Below are 17,430 nucleotides of genomic sequence, written 5' to 3'. Positions count from 1 at the left end.
GAAACAAATTACATAGCAACACAGGAAGATGCCTTACAGCCTTTCCCAACCTTTGGGTCCCCAGATGTTGCTGAACTACAACTCCCATCAGCCCCAGCCAGCATGGGCAGTGGTCAGGAATTATGGGAAATGTAGTCCAGCAACATCTAAGGACTCAAAGGTTGGGAAAGGCTGCCTTATCAGGAAGTCAGCCTATTGGCCAGTATTGTCTATGCTGACTGGCTGAGCGTTTCAGAGCAGGAGACTTTTTCTAGCCCTACTTAGAGATGTTTCGGATCGAACCTGAGACCGTCTGCATGCAAAGCACATGCTTTGTCCCTGAACTGTGGTCTCTTCCCTTAAAGATAAAGTAAGATTCCAGTCCTCATGGTTCTAACTGAAGAGCTGTTTCAAAGTGTGTGTTACTGAGCTACAGTAAGCCCAGGGCGCCTTGGAGAATGCAAACAGGGGAAGGCAAGCAGATCAGCCCCAGCAAAAGAGATAAAAATGGCACTTCCACTGAGGAAGGGAAGAGGAGACACATCAGCAACATGAACACAGAAGAGGTGTTTGTTGAATTAGTGGGTTTGTGGCAAAGGGAGGAGCAAAGATGCCTGCAGTAGGAGTGGAAAGATCTATCAATTGCAGTTTTCTCAGTTTCTAGTTTTTTCCAATCTTGAATTTGGTTCTCCACATTTCTGCAGCAATTTGCAAAAATCCTCATGAAAATTCTCCGGCATTTTAGTGAGAATTTCAGTTTTGACTAATGTACACATTTTTGCATGCAATTTCTTGTGATAAGACTGCATTTTGGCATGTGATTTTCACTAATATATTCATTTTTATGCACACTTTCCCCTAATGTATGCAAATTTGCAAACATTGCTCAGTTGGATTCATCGTGAAATCCAGATAAGTGTGAATTTCAAAGGATGGCTGTGTTTCAGTTCTCATGTTGTTTCGGAAAGGGAAAATTTGATCAATTCCGTTTTAAATTTGAACTGAATTGAGTTACTCCCCCATCTCTAGCCTGCGGTGACCTCCCAGGTAGCTTCTGGCCACAACATGTCAGAGGGTGGCAATTGATCCAGGCATTGTAGTTGGCAGATTTGTTAGCTACCTGTTACTCAAAGGTCTTCAAGCAACTTACGACACTGTTTAAAAAACACAAATAAATATATATTTCCATAAAACAGAACAAAAAAACAACAGAAAACTTGGGCAACACACTAAAAACAAACAATATCATTTTAGGCCACAATCCAATACACACTTACCTGTGAGCAATTCCCATTGAAACTAGTTGAGCTTAGTTCTGAGTAGATCTGTATTGGATGGCACTGTTAGTCTATTAGCCTGAGGAAAAAAGATAAGGCCTGATGCTGAAAAGATGTCAGCAACGGCAACTTCTGGGGAGAGCATTCCACAGATGGGGCCACAACTAAAAAGGCCCTCTCCCCTGTCATCAGCCTCTGAGCCTCCCTCAGAAGGGGGACCTAGACAAGGGCCTCAGAGTAAGGGTCCAGGGAGCAGGAGAAGCACTCAAAAAATTGATTTCATGTTCCCTCTTGCTCCTGCTCCCGCTGTTTCCAGGCTCAGACATTCACTCTCAGCCTGCTTGATTGCCATCTTCCGGCCTCTCTGCTATGTCAGGGAAAAGACAGCACATTTAAATCCTCTGGCTCTTCTTCCCTCCATCTCGCCTGGCCCAACTTCTTCCTTGGATTCCAGAGCTGGTCCCACAGCAATCTGCCAACGGTGAGGGCACCTCCAGACTGCTTGTGTGTGTGTGCATATTCTGCAATATGTCATTGACACAATGATAATGCATTAATGGTGGGTTTATCCTGGAACATCCGTACATCGTTCCACTTTATTAGTTGTTTTGCAACACTTCCTCAATATTTCTGCATTATTCCTGCCTGGAAGGACCCTTGTTGCACTGTAGCGCAACAAACGTGGGACAAAAAAAATACTGTAAACCGAAACATTTGCGATTATAAAAAGTTACAAGATTTCAGCAGGAACATGCACTGATACGAAGCAGTGTGTCCGCCCTGAAACATTTGCAGGTGCAAGCAGTGTTGGAAGGCGGGATTGCGTATACCTGCCCCTTGCCTATAGCTATGATGGCGCTATGATTTTCACTGAGTTTAAAATGCAAAGCTTCACATGCTCAGAAAGCTGCACATGCTCAGTAAGCCCCGATACTATCATGAGTACAAATCATCACGAATGCCCAGTCAAGGGGATGTCTGCAGGAGCCCTGAGTGGACCAGATGCAACAGCTTGTCTCGCTGCTTGCTGCAGACAATAGGTCATCTGAATCTATGCTTTCTGGTAAGGAGGCATGGAAAGTGGATTGAAGGCAAGCCACTGTGGTTTTGGGATGGGGGGAGCATGGGCCTTGCCTGCAGCAAGGGGTAGCTGCAGAGAAAATACCAGGCCAATGGATTACTGGCCTGGCTCAGCAGGCGACAGAACACATGTCATCGTGGCTAGGAGCCATTGATGGCCTTATCATCTATTAACTTGTCTGATCCTCTTCTAAAGCTATATACGTTGGCGGCTATCACTGAACCTTGTGGGAGCGAATGCCAGAGTTTAACTATGTGCTGTGAGAAGTTTTTCTTTTTGTCTGTCCTGAATCTTCCAACCTTCACCTTCATTGGATAACCCCTTTGGGTTCTAGGATTATGAGGGAGGAAAATCCTCTCTCCCCACTTTTCCCACACCAGGCATAATTTTATACACCTCTATCATGCCCCTCCCCCTTTTCTCTAAACTAAAAAAATCCAACGCTGCAACCTTTCCAAATGGCAAGGTCGCTCCATCCCCTCAATAGTTGTGGCTGCTCTTTTCTGACCCTTTTCTCGCTCTACATTATCCTTGTTGAGATGAGGTGACCAGAACTGCGCACAGTGTTCCAAATGCAGCCACATCCTAGATTTCTACAACGGCATTATGATATTGGCAGCTTTATTTTTAGTCCCTTTCCTAATGAGCCTTCACACAGAATCCAGCTTTTCCACAGCTGCCGTTATATGTGTGTGTGTGTATAAATATGAACTAAAGTTCATGGAGAAAGGTTCTGTCCTAGTCTTCTCCCTGACAGACTAGTTTTCCATATGCAAGGATTTGCTTCTTTCCTTCTTTCTTTTCATGGTGGACCCTTCCGCTATTGTGCCTCCCTACAAGCTGAAGTTTTTACACTCCAGAAACAGGCCAGCTCCCCTGCTCTCTGTAGGAAGGTGCTCTTTAATGGTTAACGGCAACAACAGCGACTGAGCCGACATTCCTAGAGCAGAAGGAAAGGTTGCGAAAGAAAAAAAAAAGAAGGAATGCCTTTTCCTTTTCCGCTTGCTTGAAAGGCAAATGCAAAGTGATCCATGTGAGTTTTCTTTTTTGCGCTTGCAGAGATGCTGGTGTCGGATGCATTCAGGGGAAGGCAAGAGAAAGGCGCTCCGTGGGGGGTGGGGTGGGCGGGATGGAAGCAGTAGAAGGAGCTCCGGTAATTTCTCTCCCCTCTAAAATTTCCGTGCACGGAGGGATCCTGGTAGGTCTATCCCCCTGCAGGTTATGGGCCATCAGTTCTCCCATCTCCCGTTGCTTTTTGGCTTCAGTGTTTGGTTCGTGATGAGTTTATTCCTTTGGCGATCGCCGGGATCAGGCGATGGAAAGAGCATGCTCAAAAATCCTTTTAAAGCTCTCCGCTTGTTTCTCTTTCTCTCCTTTTGTGTAGCGATTTAATCTGTATATCCCAGAAGCTATTTTTAACGGGGGGTGCTGAGGGGCAGGGGTGAGGAACCCTCTTTAGATTGCATCTCAATTCCCGCAAGGCTAAGACGCGAGCAATCTAATTATTTCCTTCTACTCCATAATTAAGGGTTGCTACGTTTTTTTCTGCTCCTGTGCTGCTACTTCTCTCTCCCCCTCCTTTTTGTTTTCTTGCTGCTGTGCTTTCAAAAGATTCCTGAAAGGCAGAAATATTGCAGGCAAAGCTTTTTCAGAAATGGAAATGGAGAAAAGTCTCCCATGGCACCTTTGTGATGAAAATGAAAGGCACAGGAACAAGGCCAGAAAAAAAGTTGGCAAGCCTAGTCCATTTACAGGACTGAGAGGAGGGAGCTAATTTGGAGGCAGGTTCCCATAACATCTCCATGCTCTGAGGGGTGGGGTGGGGTGAGGAAGTCTGGATGGAACTTCTGGGTTTCCATCTTTTATTTATATTATTCATGGTTGAGCCTTACTGTGGTAATAATTATACTAATAATAGTTATTATTTAAATACATTCATGGCCCCTCTCTCCACAGTTTCCATCCCTCACATAATTAGGGTTGCAGCCATTTTTTAAAAGAGAAAAAAACTGAGTTGGCTGCTGTGCCTTTAACAGTTTCCTGGCATTTTAGCAGGCAAAGGTTTTTCTGGTATGGAGATGAAACAGTGAGGAAAAGCTTCCAAAGCGCTTCTTTGCCCTAGCTGAATTGTAAAGGCAGAGGGGCACAGTTGCATAAAAAGGTAGCGACCCTTACTTATGAGATTCCCCCTGGAGACAGGTTCAAGCTGTCCCTGCACACGTTCAAGCATTTGTGAGGAAGAGTGTGCGCTTGCTATGATTTGTACGGCTCATCTATTTGTGTACACAGAGTGTACTCTTGTTGAATGTAACATGTGAGCACACCTCATAGAATATGTGGTATGTAAGAATACCACATAGCTGAGTTGTACGCCCTAATGTTATTCGCATGTAATGTTCAACAAATGTACTGTCTTGGTGTGCCTGTGTACACAGTCACTGAGCTGTGCAAATCAACAAGCGTACACTCTTTTTCACACATTCCACACATGTGTGGAGACAGCTTATAGCTGTGTGTGAACAAGACTCAAGTCTCCGAGGTATGGGGAGAGGGCGGAGATATAACATCTGTGCTATTGGCTACTGGCACCTCTCTTTTAAAGTGTGTCTGTGTATCTTATTTACCTCCACTTTTCCTTATACATCTTTCCTTGGGGTGGCAAACATCAGCTTGGTAAAGTTTCTCACCTGCGGTCACCTTCATTTCCTTTGCGACCTTTGTCCAGGACTGAACATGTGCTGTTAATTTTGAGTTCAGGAATGCAGCACTGGGTTTGAGTTGCCACTGTTTTTGTAGTGGCCAGCCAGATGCAAGCAGGATCGGAGCACAACAACGCTCCCCCCACCTGTGATTCCCAGAAACTGGTGCCCAGAGGCACACAGTCTCCGACAGTGGAGGTGTAGCATAGCCATTGATAGCCTTATGGTCATGAATCTATCTAATATGGTCATGAATTTATCTTTTAAAGCCATCCTAGTTGGTGGCCATTCACTGCGTCTTGTGGGAGCGAATTCCACAGTTTACCTACATGCTGTGTGAAGAAGGACTTTCTTTTGTCTGTCCTGAATCTTGTGACATTCAGCTTCATTGGATGGCCCCAAGTTCTAGTATTATGAGAGAGGGAGAAAAAAAACTGTCCGTTTTCTCCACACCATGCATAATTTTATACACCCTACCATTTCTCCTCATATGCTTCCCCCTGCCCCATAAACTTAAAAGCCCCAAATGCTGCCACCTCTCCTCATAGGGGAGTTGTTCCATCCCCTTCATCATTTGGGTTGCCCTTTTTCTGAACACTTTCCAGCTCTACTATAACTTTTTTAGGGTGAGGCGACCAGAACTGTATACAGTGTTCCAAGTGTATAAACCAACCTGGATACCTTCCGGGAGGAAACACCTTTCTCTTTCCCAGTAAGAGCTTAAAAAGGGGCAGAAGAAGTTTGATAGCCATTTTCTGAACTTTTTCCAGCTCTATAATATCCTTTTTAAGGTGAGGTGAAAAAGTTGCAACTTGTTGGGCTGCCTTTTCATCCCTCGCAGGAAGTGGAATGAGATCTGTGACATTCTCCAAGACCTCTCCCCTTTGCATTGAGATGGAGCCAGTTGCAGTGGAGCCAGCTCAGGTATAAAAGAGAGACTATTTATTCATTTGATTTATTTGTACCTCAGCTAAAAAAGGATTCTAGAGAGGTTTACAGATCAGTGAAAACAAGGCAGCCTCTGCCTTCAAACTTCAAAATATATATATTATGGGCTGTAGCAAGTGAAGTTGTCCACTTAGCACAAGGAATCCTGCCTGCTCAATGGGAGTTCCTCTCCCTTGTGTATGCCTCCCAAATATGCTCTGGATGGTTGGGGGACCCCCAGAACAGATTGGGATGTGAGCGCAAGGAGAGGAAGGGTCCCACTGTGCAGGTGGAAGTCAAGTCCTTGCGCTAATGAGATGGCTTTGTTGGGTACAACTCTACAGTTTTCAACTGCCTTTCAACTAAATTCCTAGGGTGTTCATCCAAGAAGTGCATAAAATACAACATCAATATTAAAACCATACAATTATCCAAACTCATCAATCTTCCACAGAAAATCAGCAGCGTACAATTCACGTTGAACAGACAAACCAGCTCATCAGTCTCCAAAAGGCCAAATGGTGTCTTCAGCAGATGTTGAAATGACATCAGTGAGGGTGACAGATGTATCTCCTGGTAGGAGGGAGTTCCACTGCTGAGAAGGCCCTGCTGTGAGTCACCGCAGAGAGTCACAACCATTGATAAAATTATTGTCAGGGCCTCTCCAGCAGATTTGAAAGCACAAGTTGCCAAATAAATCTGAGCGGCAACCCGCAAAAGGACAATGGGCATGAAAGGAAGCTGGATTGGGAGGGAGGAGGAAATAAACTCAGGGACCAGATCTTTGTTACAAGCTTTTTAATAAACTGGCTGGGATGGAAACAGTTAAAAGAGAAGGAGCCAAAATGTGCCAGTCTCTCATCTGAAAGGCCATGGCTCAGTGGTAGAGCACCTATATGGCATGTAGTAGGTCCCAGGTTCAATCCCTGGCATACTCAGGCATGGCTGGGAATGTCTTCCACTTGAAACTTTGGAGAGCTGCTGCCAGACAGTGTAGAGTAGGGTTGCCAGGTTCTTGGCCTGAGACTGATCCTGTATCTTTAGGAGAAGAGAAAGTGAGCCAAGTGCAGGTGTTCTTGCAACTCTGTAACGGGAAAAACCTCAAGGTGGAATTCTCCCTCCCCTCTCTACAACTTTTAAAGATACAGAAGACCTCTTGGAGGCTGGGCCTGGCAACCAAGAGGTCTTCAGTATCTTTAAAAGTTGTGCAGGGGGAAGGGAGAATTCCACCTTGTGGTTTTTCCCATTACAGGGTTGCAAGAACACCTGCACTTGGCTGACTTTCTCTTCTCCTAAAGATACAGGATCAGTCTCAGGCCATGGACCTGGCAACCCTAGTGTAGAGCCAGATGGACCAACGGTCTGGCTTGGTATAAGGCAGCTTCTTCTGTTTGGCACGGATGGAGTGGCCCTGCTTCCCTTTTCTTCCTCTGCTATAGCCTGATGGGAGATCCAGCAGGGAGATATGCTGGGGATAGAAGGACCAGGTGCAAAACAGGAAAGGGGCTACTGCACCTTTAATTCACCTGCTGAAACCCTCTCTTCAGCACAAGTATTAAAGGTGTAGGAACGCCTTCCCTTGTTGTGCTTGGCCAATCAACCAGGTCGCTCCTTCGTCGTTACAGAGCCTAGAGGACAACTGTGGGGAACTTCCTGCCCCAGGCCAAATTAGGCCCACGAGGCTGTTTTCCCCAAGTCACAGTCACCTGCCCTTCACCTGATGTCATATATGACATCAGGTAAGTGGCAGGTAAAGATGTGGCTCCCTACCAAAAGTGGGGTTTACAGGTACTGCTGACTGACAGTGCCTGTAAAGCCCTGTACCTTGTACCTTTCCCCCACATGGTTTGATTTCAAACCACGCAGGCAAAGGAAAACACTACTGATATCTTGATGATGTCAGGTGATCCAACACCCGTAAAATATTGTTGTAGTTTACATTTATCAGTCACTTTATACAAAAGAAAAAGTCTCAAAGCGACTTGACAACATAAAATAAGCAAATAAAAGCCATTTAAAACCAGAAAAATGGAAAACAATGAAAAATGCAAAATACATAAAATGCTCATCCAGTAGAATATTAATGACAACTAGTTCTACCTACCCCATTAAAAGGTGAACACCACTGTAGGAGGCCACTTAATTACCAAAGGTCTGGGTGACTGACAAGGATGGTGCCAGGTGCATCTCCCTGGAGAGAGCATTGCACATATGGGGAGCCACCACTGAAAAGGCCATCCTCTCTATCTCCGTCAGGTATGGCACCCAGAAAAGGGCCTGTGATGAGGACCACAAAGTCTGGGCTGGTTCATATAGGAAGAGGCGGTCCTTGAGATGTTGGGGTCCTGAGCCATATAGGGCTGTAAAGGTCAAATGCAGCACTTTGAAAATGGCCTGCTGGGGTTGTGGGAAGGTCAGGATTCGGCCCACCAGCTGGATCCATTTCCCCACGCCTGCTGGAGGACTTTGTCTCTTTCCTCTTTATCTCTGGAGTTTCCTCTGAGAAGGGCTGCATTGTCCTCTAGAGTTTGCCCATCAAGCTTTGAATCCTGAACCCAGTGGTCCACGCTTCCCTTCCAATTGTCAGTGGAAGAGAAATCATTTTTTACACTCTGCCTGTGAATTATTTGTGAGGGAAGGAAATTTATTTTCATCTTTGCCGCCCTGGGCTCCTACTGGAAGGGTGGGATAGAAACCTAATAAATAAATAAATAACTCTTCCAGGGACCGGTGACCTTTGAGGAGGTGGCCGTGTATTTCACCGAAGAGGAATGGGCTCTGATGAAGCCAGGCCAGAGGGCTCTGTACAGAGAGGTGATGCTTGAGATTCTTGGGATGGTGACCACTCTGGGTAAGTATCCCTTTTTCTTTAATATGGAGATGCTGAAAGTATGAACTCCTGTTGGTAGTGTAATTTGCCGGGGCAAATAACATCCTCCTCTAAGAGACAGGACTTACCCTCGCTGAAGCCATGCTGGATCTGCTTCAGCGAGACTTGTTCTTTGATATCCCCTGTAATTCTGTCTTTAACCATGAATGGACGTGGAGATACCACCTCATAATTTTCTGGATATCCCCCCAGGTCCCTTTTTTAAAAAAATGGTGTTACATTGGCCACTTTCCAGTCCTCAGGTATGCAGCCTGATCTTAAGGATGGGGTAGGATGGTCTCATGGGCATTTTTGTCATAAAAACATACAGAAGAGCCCTGCTGGATTAGACTAAAGGCCTGTTTAATCCAGCATTCTGTTCTCACAATGGCTAACCAGATGCCTGTGGAAGCCCACCAGCAGGACATGAGTACAACAGCCCACTCCTGCTTGCGATCCCCAGCAACTGATGTTTGTTTGCTGATGTTCGTACATTTATATCCTGCCTTTTCTTCATCAAGAAAGCCAAGGCAGTATACATGTAGTTCCCAGATGGTCTCGCATCCAGGCACTGACTGGACCCAGATCTCCTTAGCTTCAGCAAGGTGGTGCTGCCCTGGGCTCCTACTGGGAGAAAGGGTGGGATATAAATCTAATTTATTTATATATATATATAAATAAATTATATATATGCCTTGAGATCATATCCTGGTACCAGAGACAAGCTGCCTCTGACACTTGAAGAAGTATGCATTCATCATGACTAGTAACCAGTGACAGCCTTGTCCTCCATGAATTTGTCCCAATGCCTTTTAAAGCCATCCAAGTTGCCGGCTGTCGCTGCATTTTATGGTAACAAACTATATAGAGGAAGCCTTTCCTCTTTTTGGTCCTGAATCTTCTTCCATTCAGCTTCACTGGAAGCTCTCTCAGATTGCGGCTTCTTTCTGTATGCTGAGGCACAACAGAGAGTAACACCATTGGTTTGCTAAAAGGATGAGAAACCTGTTGCCCTCCAGAAGTTGAGGAACTACAACATCCATCATCCCAGACCCATTGGACGTGCTGGCTGGGGCTGATGAGAGCTGGAGTCCATCTGGAGGACCACAGATGTTCCTCATCCTTGGTTTATAAGGAACTGCCTTACACCGAGTGAGACTGTGTGTTCCTTCAAACCCAGCACTGGCTACTTCGAACGGCCTTGTTTTCTGATATCCTCTTTGGTGGGGGTGCTGGCAATTAGGAATCAGATTGGTCCCTCTAGGTCAGTGTTCTTATTCTTAACAGCAGATCTCCAAGTTTTCCCAACTGAGGCCTTTTATTTATTGGTACTTATGACTGTATATATTTACTTCACAATTTACTCTGAACACCAGGAGGCTACCCCAAAATGATCAGCCCGAGGAGCCTTTGCTGTGTGTGAGTTGCTGTTCTGTGTGAATTGATGCTCAAAGGAAATGAGCCCAGAACATTGACTTACACAGAGACTAACCAGGCAGGTTCCTCTGATGGCAGGGTAGTTTTATTGTCTCCCGTACTTTAGGAGTGATTGAATCATGCAATCTTATCCAATGCTAGAAGGGTGTCAGAATTGCCCGTCCTCAGCAGAGGATGATTGGGAGAAGAGGTGAGCAGAACATTGTTCAAACAGAGGTAAACCAGGTACCCCCCTCAGTTTCCTCCCCAATCACTCTTCGGAAGGTGCATAGAAGGATAACAAATGGTGATTGTTGTGTTTTTATGCTTTCTGTAGCAATCAGTTTGGTTTATTTCCTGATCAGAGGTTTATTGTGTTTGTCTTTTTATTCCAGCAGGTTATGTGTGGGAGAGTGAGAATGAGCAGGAACCGTCGGAAATGGTATTGGAAAGCACCAAGGATCAGGGTGGTGGAGAGAACTTGGGAACTCAAGATGGAGTAAAGAAGCAAGAGGAGAAGCAAACACAGACACAGGAGGAGAAATGCATGGCTGGTCCATATAGGGATATCCTAATCCAACATGCAGCTCACAAAGGAAAGAAAAGGATAAATTGTACCGAGTGTGGGAAAGCCTTTAGTTGCCAGTCAGCATTTAATCTACATCAGAGAACTCACACGGGAGAGAAACCATATAAGTGTACCCAGTGTGGAAAGAGCTTCAATCGGCATGACAACCTTGCTTCACATCAAAGAATTCACACTGGAGAGAAACCATATACATGCTCCGTCTGTGGGAAAAGATTCAGCCACAGTGCAAGTCTTACTTCCCATCAAAGAATTCACACAGGGGAGAAACCATATAAATGCTTAGAGTGTGGAAAGAGCTTTAGTCGGTGTGACTCCCTTACTTCTCATCAAAGAATTCATGCAGAGGAGAAACCATATAAATGCACAGTATGTGGAAGGAGTTTCCGCCAGAGTGCAAGTCTTGCATGTCATCAAAGAAACCACACAGGCGAGAAGCCGTATCAATGCCCAGAATGTGGAAAGAGCTTCAGCTGGGATAAGTCCCTTATTGCACATCAAAGAATTCACACAGGGGAGAAACCATATAAATGCTTAGAGTGTGGAAAGAGCTTTAGGTGGAGTAGGCTCTTTACTGTGCACCAAAGAATTCACAGTGGAGAGAAACTCTATACATGCTCAGCCTTCGAAGAAAAATTCTGCCAGAGCACAAATCTTACTTCCTATCAAAGAATCCACTCATTGGAAAAGCTATATAAATGTTCAATGTGTGGAAAGAGATTCAGTCAAAGCGATGCCCTAACTTTGCATCAAGGAATACACGCAGGAGAGGAACTGTACAGTTGCTCAGACTGTGACAAGAGCTTGTCTCACAAAACGTACCTTGTTAACCATCAAATAATTTATACAGGGGAGGAAGAGTATCAATGTGAAAAGAGTTTCTGTGTGAGCTCAAATCTTCCATTCCATCAATCAGTTCACACGGGGAAAACTGTCTAAATGTCTGGTGTGCGGAAAGAGCTTCAACCAGAGCGATCATCTTTATAGACATCAGATTATCCATTCAAGAGAGGAGCAATAGATGTGCTCACGCTGGCTAGAAATGTTTCCTTTTGCAGCTCAATTCTGAATACACCTCTATAGATAGCCAGTGGAGAGTCTTTAGAAAATGTTTGAACTGTTGGGAAAGCTTTGCGGGAGATTGCCCCTCTTTACTGGTGGAAGACTCCAGAGGGTGGGAGCCCAATGATACAAATGTTTTATGTAAGAGGAAGATAAGAAGTTGTGTTACACTGAATCCAACATTGGCCCATCTAGCTCAGTACTGTCGACACTGACTGGCAGTGGCTCTCCAGGGTTTGAGGCAGGAACTCTCTCCCAGCTCTACTTGGAGATGCTGGGGATTGAACCTGAGACCTTCTGCATGGAAAGCATGTGCGCTTCCTCTGAGCTATGGCCCTGTGGAACTGCTGCCTTTTAGAGGTGTAGCTTGTCGCCCTTGCACATCAAATGAAGTCCGGATACAGATACAAGTACCATCACAGCCTGAATGTGAGGAGCAGGGACTTATCTGTAGTGGTGCAACCACTTTATCTGATGACATTTGTAGAGCCTTCAAGGGGCGAACAAATAAACATGTTTTTCCTTTATTACCTTTTTTTAAGAAAAATGTTCCTGATCTCTGCTGTTTTTTAAAATAGTTTTAAGTGCTATTTTTAATGTTTAGCAATGCTTTTAACTTTCCCCCCTCAATTTGGATTAGTTTTAATGAATTTAAGAATGTCAACATTTTAAATGCATTAACTGGTTTGAGCTACTTTCCTGATATCTAAGCATTACACTGTGCAAACGTGTGAAATATTATCTTGTCCAATGATAACCGTACAAAGTTTTACATTTTCATTTGTGTCCTGCCCTTTCTCCTAAAGGAATTCCAGGCTGGCAAACAAGAAGACAGCAAAACAATAAAATTAAACCTAACGTAAATAAACATTGGAAAGAATTAAGAACAGCTAAAAACATTTTAAATATAGTTGCATATCCTCACAGCTAACCATGTCAAGGGTGCCGGCAACAGTTTCAGTGATGGGGACAGACTTCTGCCAGCACATAACTCCGATGCTTAAAACGCTTGCACCGGTTGCCCATACATTATAGGGCCAAGTTCAAGGTTCTTGTGTTAATTTACAAGGCCCTTAACAACTTGGGACCAGGATACCTTAAGGACCGCCTGATCCTTATATCTCTGCCTGATCACTGAGATCTTTGGGGGAGTCTCTCTTGGTGGTTCCCCATGTTTCCGATGCATGGTTCGTAACCACCAGAGACTGTATGTTCAGTGTTGTTGTGGGCCCGATTCAGTGGAACTCCCTCCCAATTATACGATTAAGATTAGGCAGGCCGCTTCCCTGCTGAAGTTCAGGCTCTCAAACACTGGAGGCTGTCAAGAGGCAGCTGGACAGCCACCTCTCTGAGAGGCTTGTAGTTGGATTCCTGCACTGAGCAGGGGGATGGACTCGATGGTCTTAGAGGCCCCTTCCTACTCTATGATTCTGTGACACTATGACAGACTTTCCCATTTTAGCAGGCATTTTAAGATAGTTTACTGTTTCTAGGATGAATTCAAATCATTCTTTGGGGTTTTTTACAAAACATTTTACATACACTGCTGAGAAATTCTGAATATTATCCAATATATATAAATACCTGGGGTAGGGAAAATATATGTCTTGAGCTGTGGTACTTTAGACATCAGGTGGGTGGTCACGTGATGGATGGCCTCTGGCCCTACTGATGTGATCAGTTGTTGGATTGTCCATCGTATTAAGGCCATCAAGGTAGGAGACAATAATTTCAGTTCCTTTTTCGTTTCACTAAAACAAGGATAGGGATCCTGTGGCCCTTCAGATAGTGTTGGACTCCAGCTCCCATCATCCCTGGGCATTGGTCATGCTGGTTGGGCTGATGGGAGTTGGAGTTCAACCTTTTCTGAAGGGCCACAGGTTTCCTAGCCCTGACTTAAAGTGTGATATCCAACTAAGACCTAGGCCACATTCACACCATACGTTTATTCCACTGTTGTGCCACTTTAAACAGTCATGGCTTCCCCCAAAGCAGGCGTTTCCTAACTGTGGTCCCTGAGTGTCATTCAGATGGCCCACAGGGTGTCTGTGAAGAGCACTTACAATGTGAATTCTATGGAATTCACATTGCAACACAATAAAATACCATTTAAGATATAACAGAAGCAATAAAAATACAATTAAAAAACACCGCATCAAGCACAGTGCATTACAATTTCTACAACAGGCAGAAAAAAATCATTAAATAGTCTGCCAAGACCCTCAGTGTTTTTAAAGTGGTCTCCGGGGGGGGGCATTTGGGAACCACTGCCCCAAAGCATCCTGGGAAGTATTGTTTGTGACGGGTGCTGAGAGTAGTTAGGAGACACCTTATGCTTCATTCCCTGAGTGTTTTTGCCTGGTCGGCATGTGTCCTTGAACTCTGTTAACTCTGATAGAGAGAGGTGTGCAAGTGTATTTGTGGAAACTACTGTACAATGATACAGTTTATATTCAAAGCTCTGGCCACTTTTCCATCCCGCTCTGCCCACCACTGGCATATGGTTCCTGGAAAGTTGCCCGAAAGGGAATGTGGTCCTCAGTCAGAACAAGGCTCCCCACCCCTACAGTGGACCCACTGAGACCAATGCACATCAGTTAACAACTGTGCTGAATGCTTTATGACAGCCATGCTGTTAGCCAGCTCTGCCTTCCTCCAAGGTGCTACCGTTAGGCGGAGTGAGGCCCACTGGTGAAAAGGCCGCATCACAATAATTCCAGAGCACGGGGCTATACTTAGCTTGGGAACAGCTAAGCTATGGAACTCTCTGCCACAAGGAAAATGATGTGGGAAAGCATGTGCAAATTTCCAAAGCTAGATAAAATCTCTATAGGTACCTGTAATTGCCAGCTGTTTATGTCAAATTTTGCCTTCGTCTGCCACCATTTTGTGACTGCTTCGCACTGCTTTGTGAGTGGTGGGTCTCATAATTTTCAGCTGTCTCAAGAGGGCCCAGACAGAGAGGAGTTGAGCATATGAGGGCCCCTGGGTTACAACATTTGGGTTTTTTTAGTTTAGGGGAAAAGCCAGTAAGGGAGGGGCATGATAGGGGTGTATAAAATTATGCATGATGTGGCAAATGTGGGTAGAGGTTTTCCTTGCTCCCTCATAATACTAAAGCCAAGACCATCCAGTGAGTGCTGAATGTTGGAAGATTCAGGACAGACAAATGGAAGTACTTTGCAGAGCGCATGATTAATCTACAGAACTCACTCCCATACAATGTCATGTTGGTCACCAACTCAGATGGCTTTAAAAGGGGGTTAGACAAATTCATGGAAGGTAGAGCTATTACTAGCCACAAAGGCTATGTTCTGCCTCCATTGTCAAGAGGCAGTATGCGTCTGTATACTAGTTGCTGGGAGTTGCAATTGGGGAGCGTTGTTGCGCTCCTCTCCTGCTTGTGAGTGTCCTTTGGGGGCATCTGGTTGATCACTGTGAGACTAGGATGCTGGACGAGATGGGCCACTGCCCTGATCCAAAAGGGTTTTCTTATGGAGACAAGAAATTAGAAGGCAGCTAGGACTGGGGAGGGCAGCTATGAGAGAACTAGGAAAGGTCCTCGAATGCAAAGATGTATCACTGAACACTAAAGTCAGCATCATTCATACCATGGTATTCCCGATCTCTATGTATGGATGTGAAAGTTGGACCATGAAAAAAGCAGACAAGAGAAAAATCAACTCATTTGAAATGTGGTGTTGGAGAGCTTTGCGCATATCATGGTCTGCAAAAAAGACAAATAACTGGGTGTTAGAACAAATTAAACTAAAAAGATGCAACTGAGGTCATCATACTTTGGACACATGATGAGAAGACATGATTCACTAGAAAAGATAATAATGCTGGGAAAAACAGAAGGGAGTAGAAAAAGAGGAAGGCCAAACATGAGATGGATTAATTCCATAAAGGAAGCCACAGACCTGAACTTACAAGATCTGAACAGGGTGGTTCATGACAGATGCTCTTGGAGGTCACTGATTCATATGGTCGCCATAAGTCGTAATCGACTTGAAGGCACAAACAACAATAAATAGCCAGATAATAAGCTACATTTGCTGAAATTTCCTCTTCTGCCCAATTATCAAAGATTCAGGAGGCCCAGTCCACTTTTGTGTCTGACACCATACTCCTGCCTTCCCTTCCTCAGTTTCCCATGTCGGATTTTAGACTGTACAATCCTGTGGGAGCAGGGACCAGTCCCGCTTGTACTGTGCAAAGAACCATGCACGCATCCCAACACCTTTGTCTAAACAACATATTAATGTTAACATTTCTCTGTGCATTTTGGTCACTTTTAGACAGCGATGGCTGCTGCCCATTGGGACTGGTGGAGCGGAAGTCATATAGCCCCACAGTAGGTGGAACTACAGCCAATGGCAGGCAGAGCCAAACAATACAGAATTTGCTCCCCATCGTCTCTGCCAACTTCAACAAGGGGCAACACTGAAGCTGAGGAGGAGGGTGACTGGAGGAAGACTGGTTGTAAGTAAGAAGGCAGGTGGGGGGGCTGGCTAAGGGCAGATTGAGATTGGTGGGGCAGAGCCCCATTTGCCCTAATGAACCGGCCTCCACTGCTTTCAGACAAAAAGATAAGGTAGTAAGCCTGTTTCTGGACTGCAAGGAGTTCAGACTGCAGACAGTATATGCATGTGACATGAACAAATGCTTCTCTGTGCATTAAAAAAAAATCCTTTATGTAGAAAACTAGCATGCCAAGGATACTAGCCTAGTTTCCCCCGCGATATGCTAGTCTTTGTGTGTTGAACAGCTGCTGCTGTATGCTGAAGATGTAATTTGCCCTTTTGACAGTTAATGAATTCTGTTCTGTGGGACCCACCCCTTTGGCTAAATTTATATTGTTCTGTTCTGGTTGAAACAGGTTTACTTTTTAAAAATAGTAATTGTTAACTTTTATTTGGACATATCCAACAAAAGTAGCTCAAGGGCTCCTGGCTGCTGAACAGAACTTTCCCTCCCTCTCCTCAGGCATCCCCTAAATCTCTTATGAGCCCCCCCCCCCCAACCTTCAGAGCAGATTTGTGGGAGGGAGAAAAAGCTCCATTGCTCAGCAAGATGTTCTTCCACGAAAGGAGTGGGAAACGTTTGACCCTCCAAATGTTGCTGAATTGGAACTCCCATGAGCCCCAGCACACATGGCCAATGGCCAGGGATGATGGGAGTTGTAATTTATTTATTAAATTTATATCCCACCCTTCCTCCCTGAAGGAACCCAGGGCGGCAAACAAAAACACTAAAAGCACTCTAAAACATCTTAAAAACAAAAGACTTTAAAACATAATAAAACAAAACATATTTTAAAAAGCTGCTTTAAAAAGTAATTCCAGGCTAGGATAAGGTCTCTACTTAAAAGGCTTGTTGAAAGAGAAAGTTCAGCAACATCCAGGATGCCAAAGGTTCCCCACACCTGCACCAACAGAACTACTTTGTTTTTTGTAACATCATATTGTTGCAACCCACCTTGAGACCTTATGGTGAAAGGCAGATAGGAAATCTTATAGATAAATAACGAT

The 17,430-nt window shown here is 44.7% G+C and overlaps 1 protein-coding gene across 3 annotated transcripts; it reads left to right on the top strand.

Annotated features, from left to right (window-relative positions):
- Nucleotides 1-3,302: 3,302 nt before the first annotated feature.
- LOC133381253 (zinc finger protein 501-like) lies at nucleotides 3,303-12,586 on the top strand. Of its 3 annotated transcripts, none has more exons than XM_061620126.1 (4): nucleotides 3,303-3,370; nucleotides 5,878-5,960; nucleotides 8,688-8,814; nucleotides 10,647-12,586. In XM_061620126.1, the coding sequence occupies exons 2-4, from the start codon at nucleotides 5,886-5,888 to the stop codon at nucleotides 11,771-11,773; spliced, it is 1,329 nt and encodes a 442-aa protein (XP_061476110.1). In that variant the 5' UTR covers nucleotides 3,303-3,370; nucleotides 5,878-5,885; the 3' UTR covers nucleotides 11,774-12,586. The 3 variants fall into 3 exon arrangements, with proteins under 3 accessions (XP_061476110.1, XP_061476108.1, XP_061476109.1); XM_061620124.1 differs by having other exon boundaries at nucleotides 10,644-12,584; XM_061620125.1 differs by lacking the exon at nucleotides 3,303-3,370 and adding an exon at nucleotides 3,463-3,535 and having other exon boundaries at nucleotides 10,644-12,584.
- Nucleotides 12,587-17,430: the final 4,844 nt, after the last annotated feature.

This window comes from Rhineura floridana, chromosome 3 (genome assembly GCF_030035675.1).
Source record: "Rhineura floridana isolate rRhiFlo1 chromosome 3, rRhiFlo1.hap2, whole genome shotgun sequence".
Classification (NCBI taxonomy): domain Eukaryota; kingdom Metazoa; phylum Chordata; class Lepidosauria; order Squamata; family Rhineuridae; genus Rhineura; species Rhineura floridana.
The sequence above is the reverse complement of the archived record's forward strand: the minus strand, read 5'-3'. Positions and strand labels throughout refer to the sequence as shown.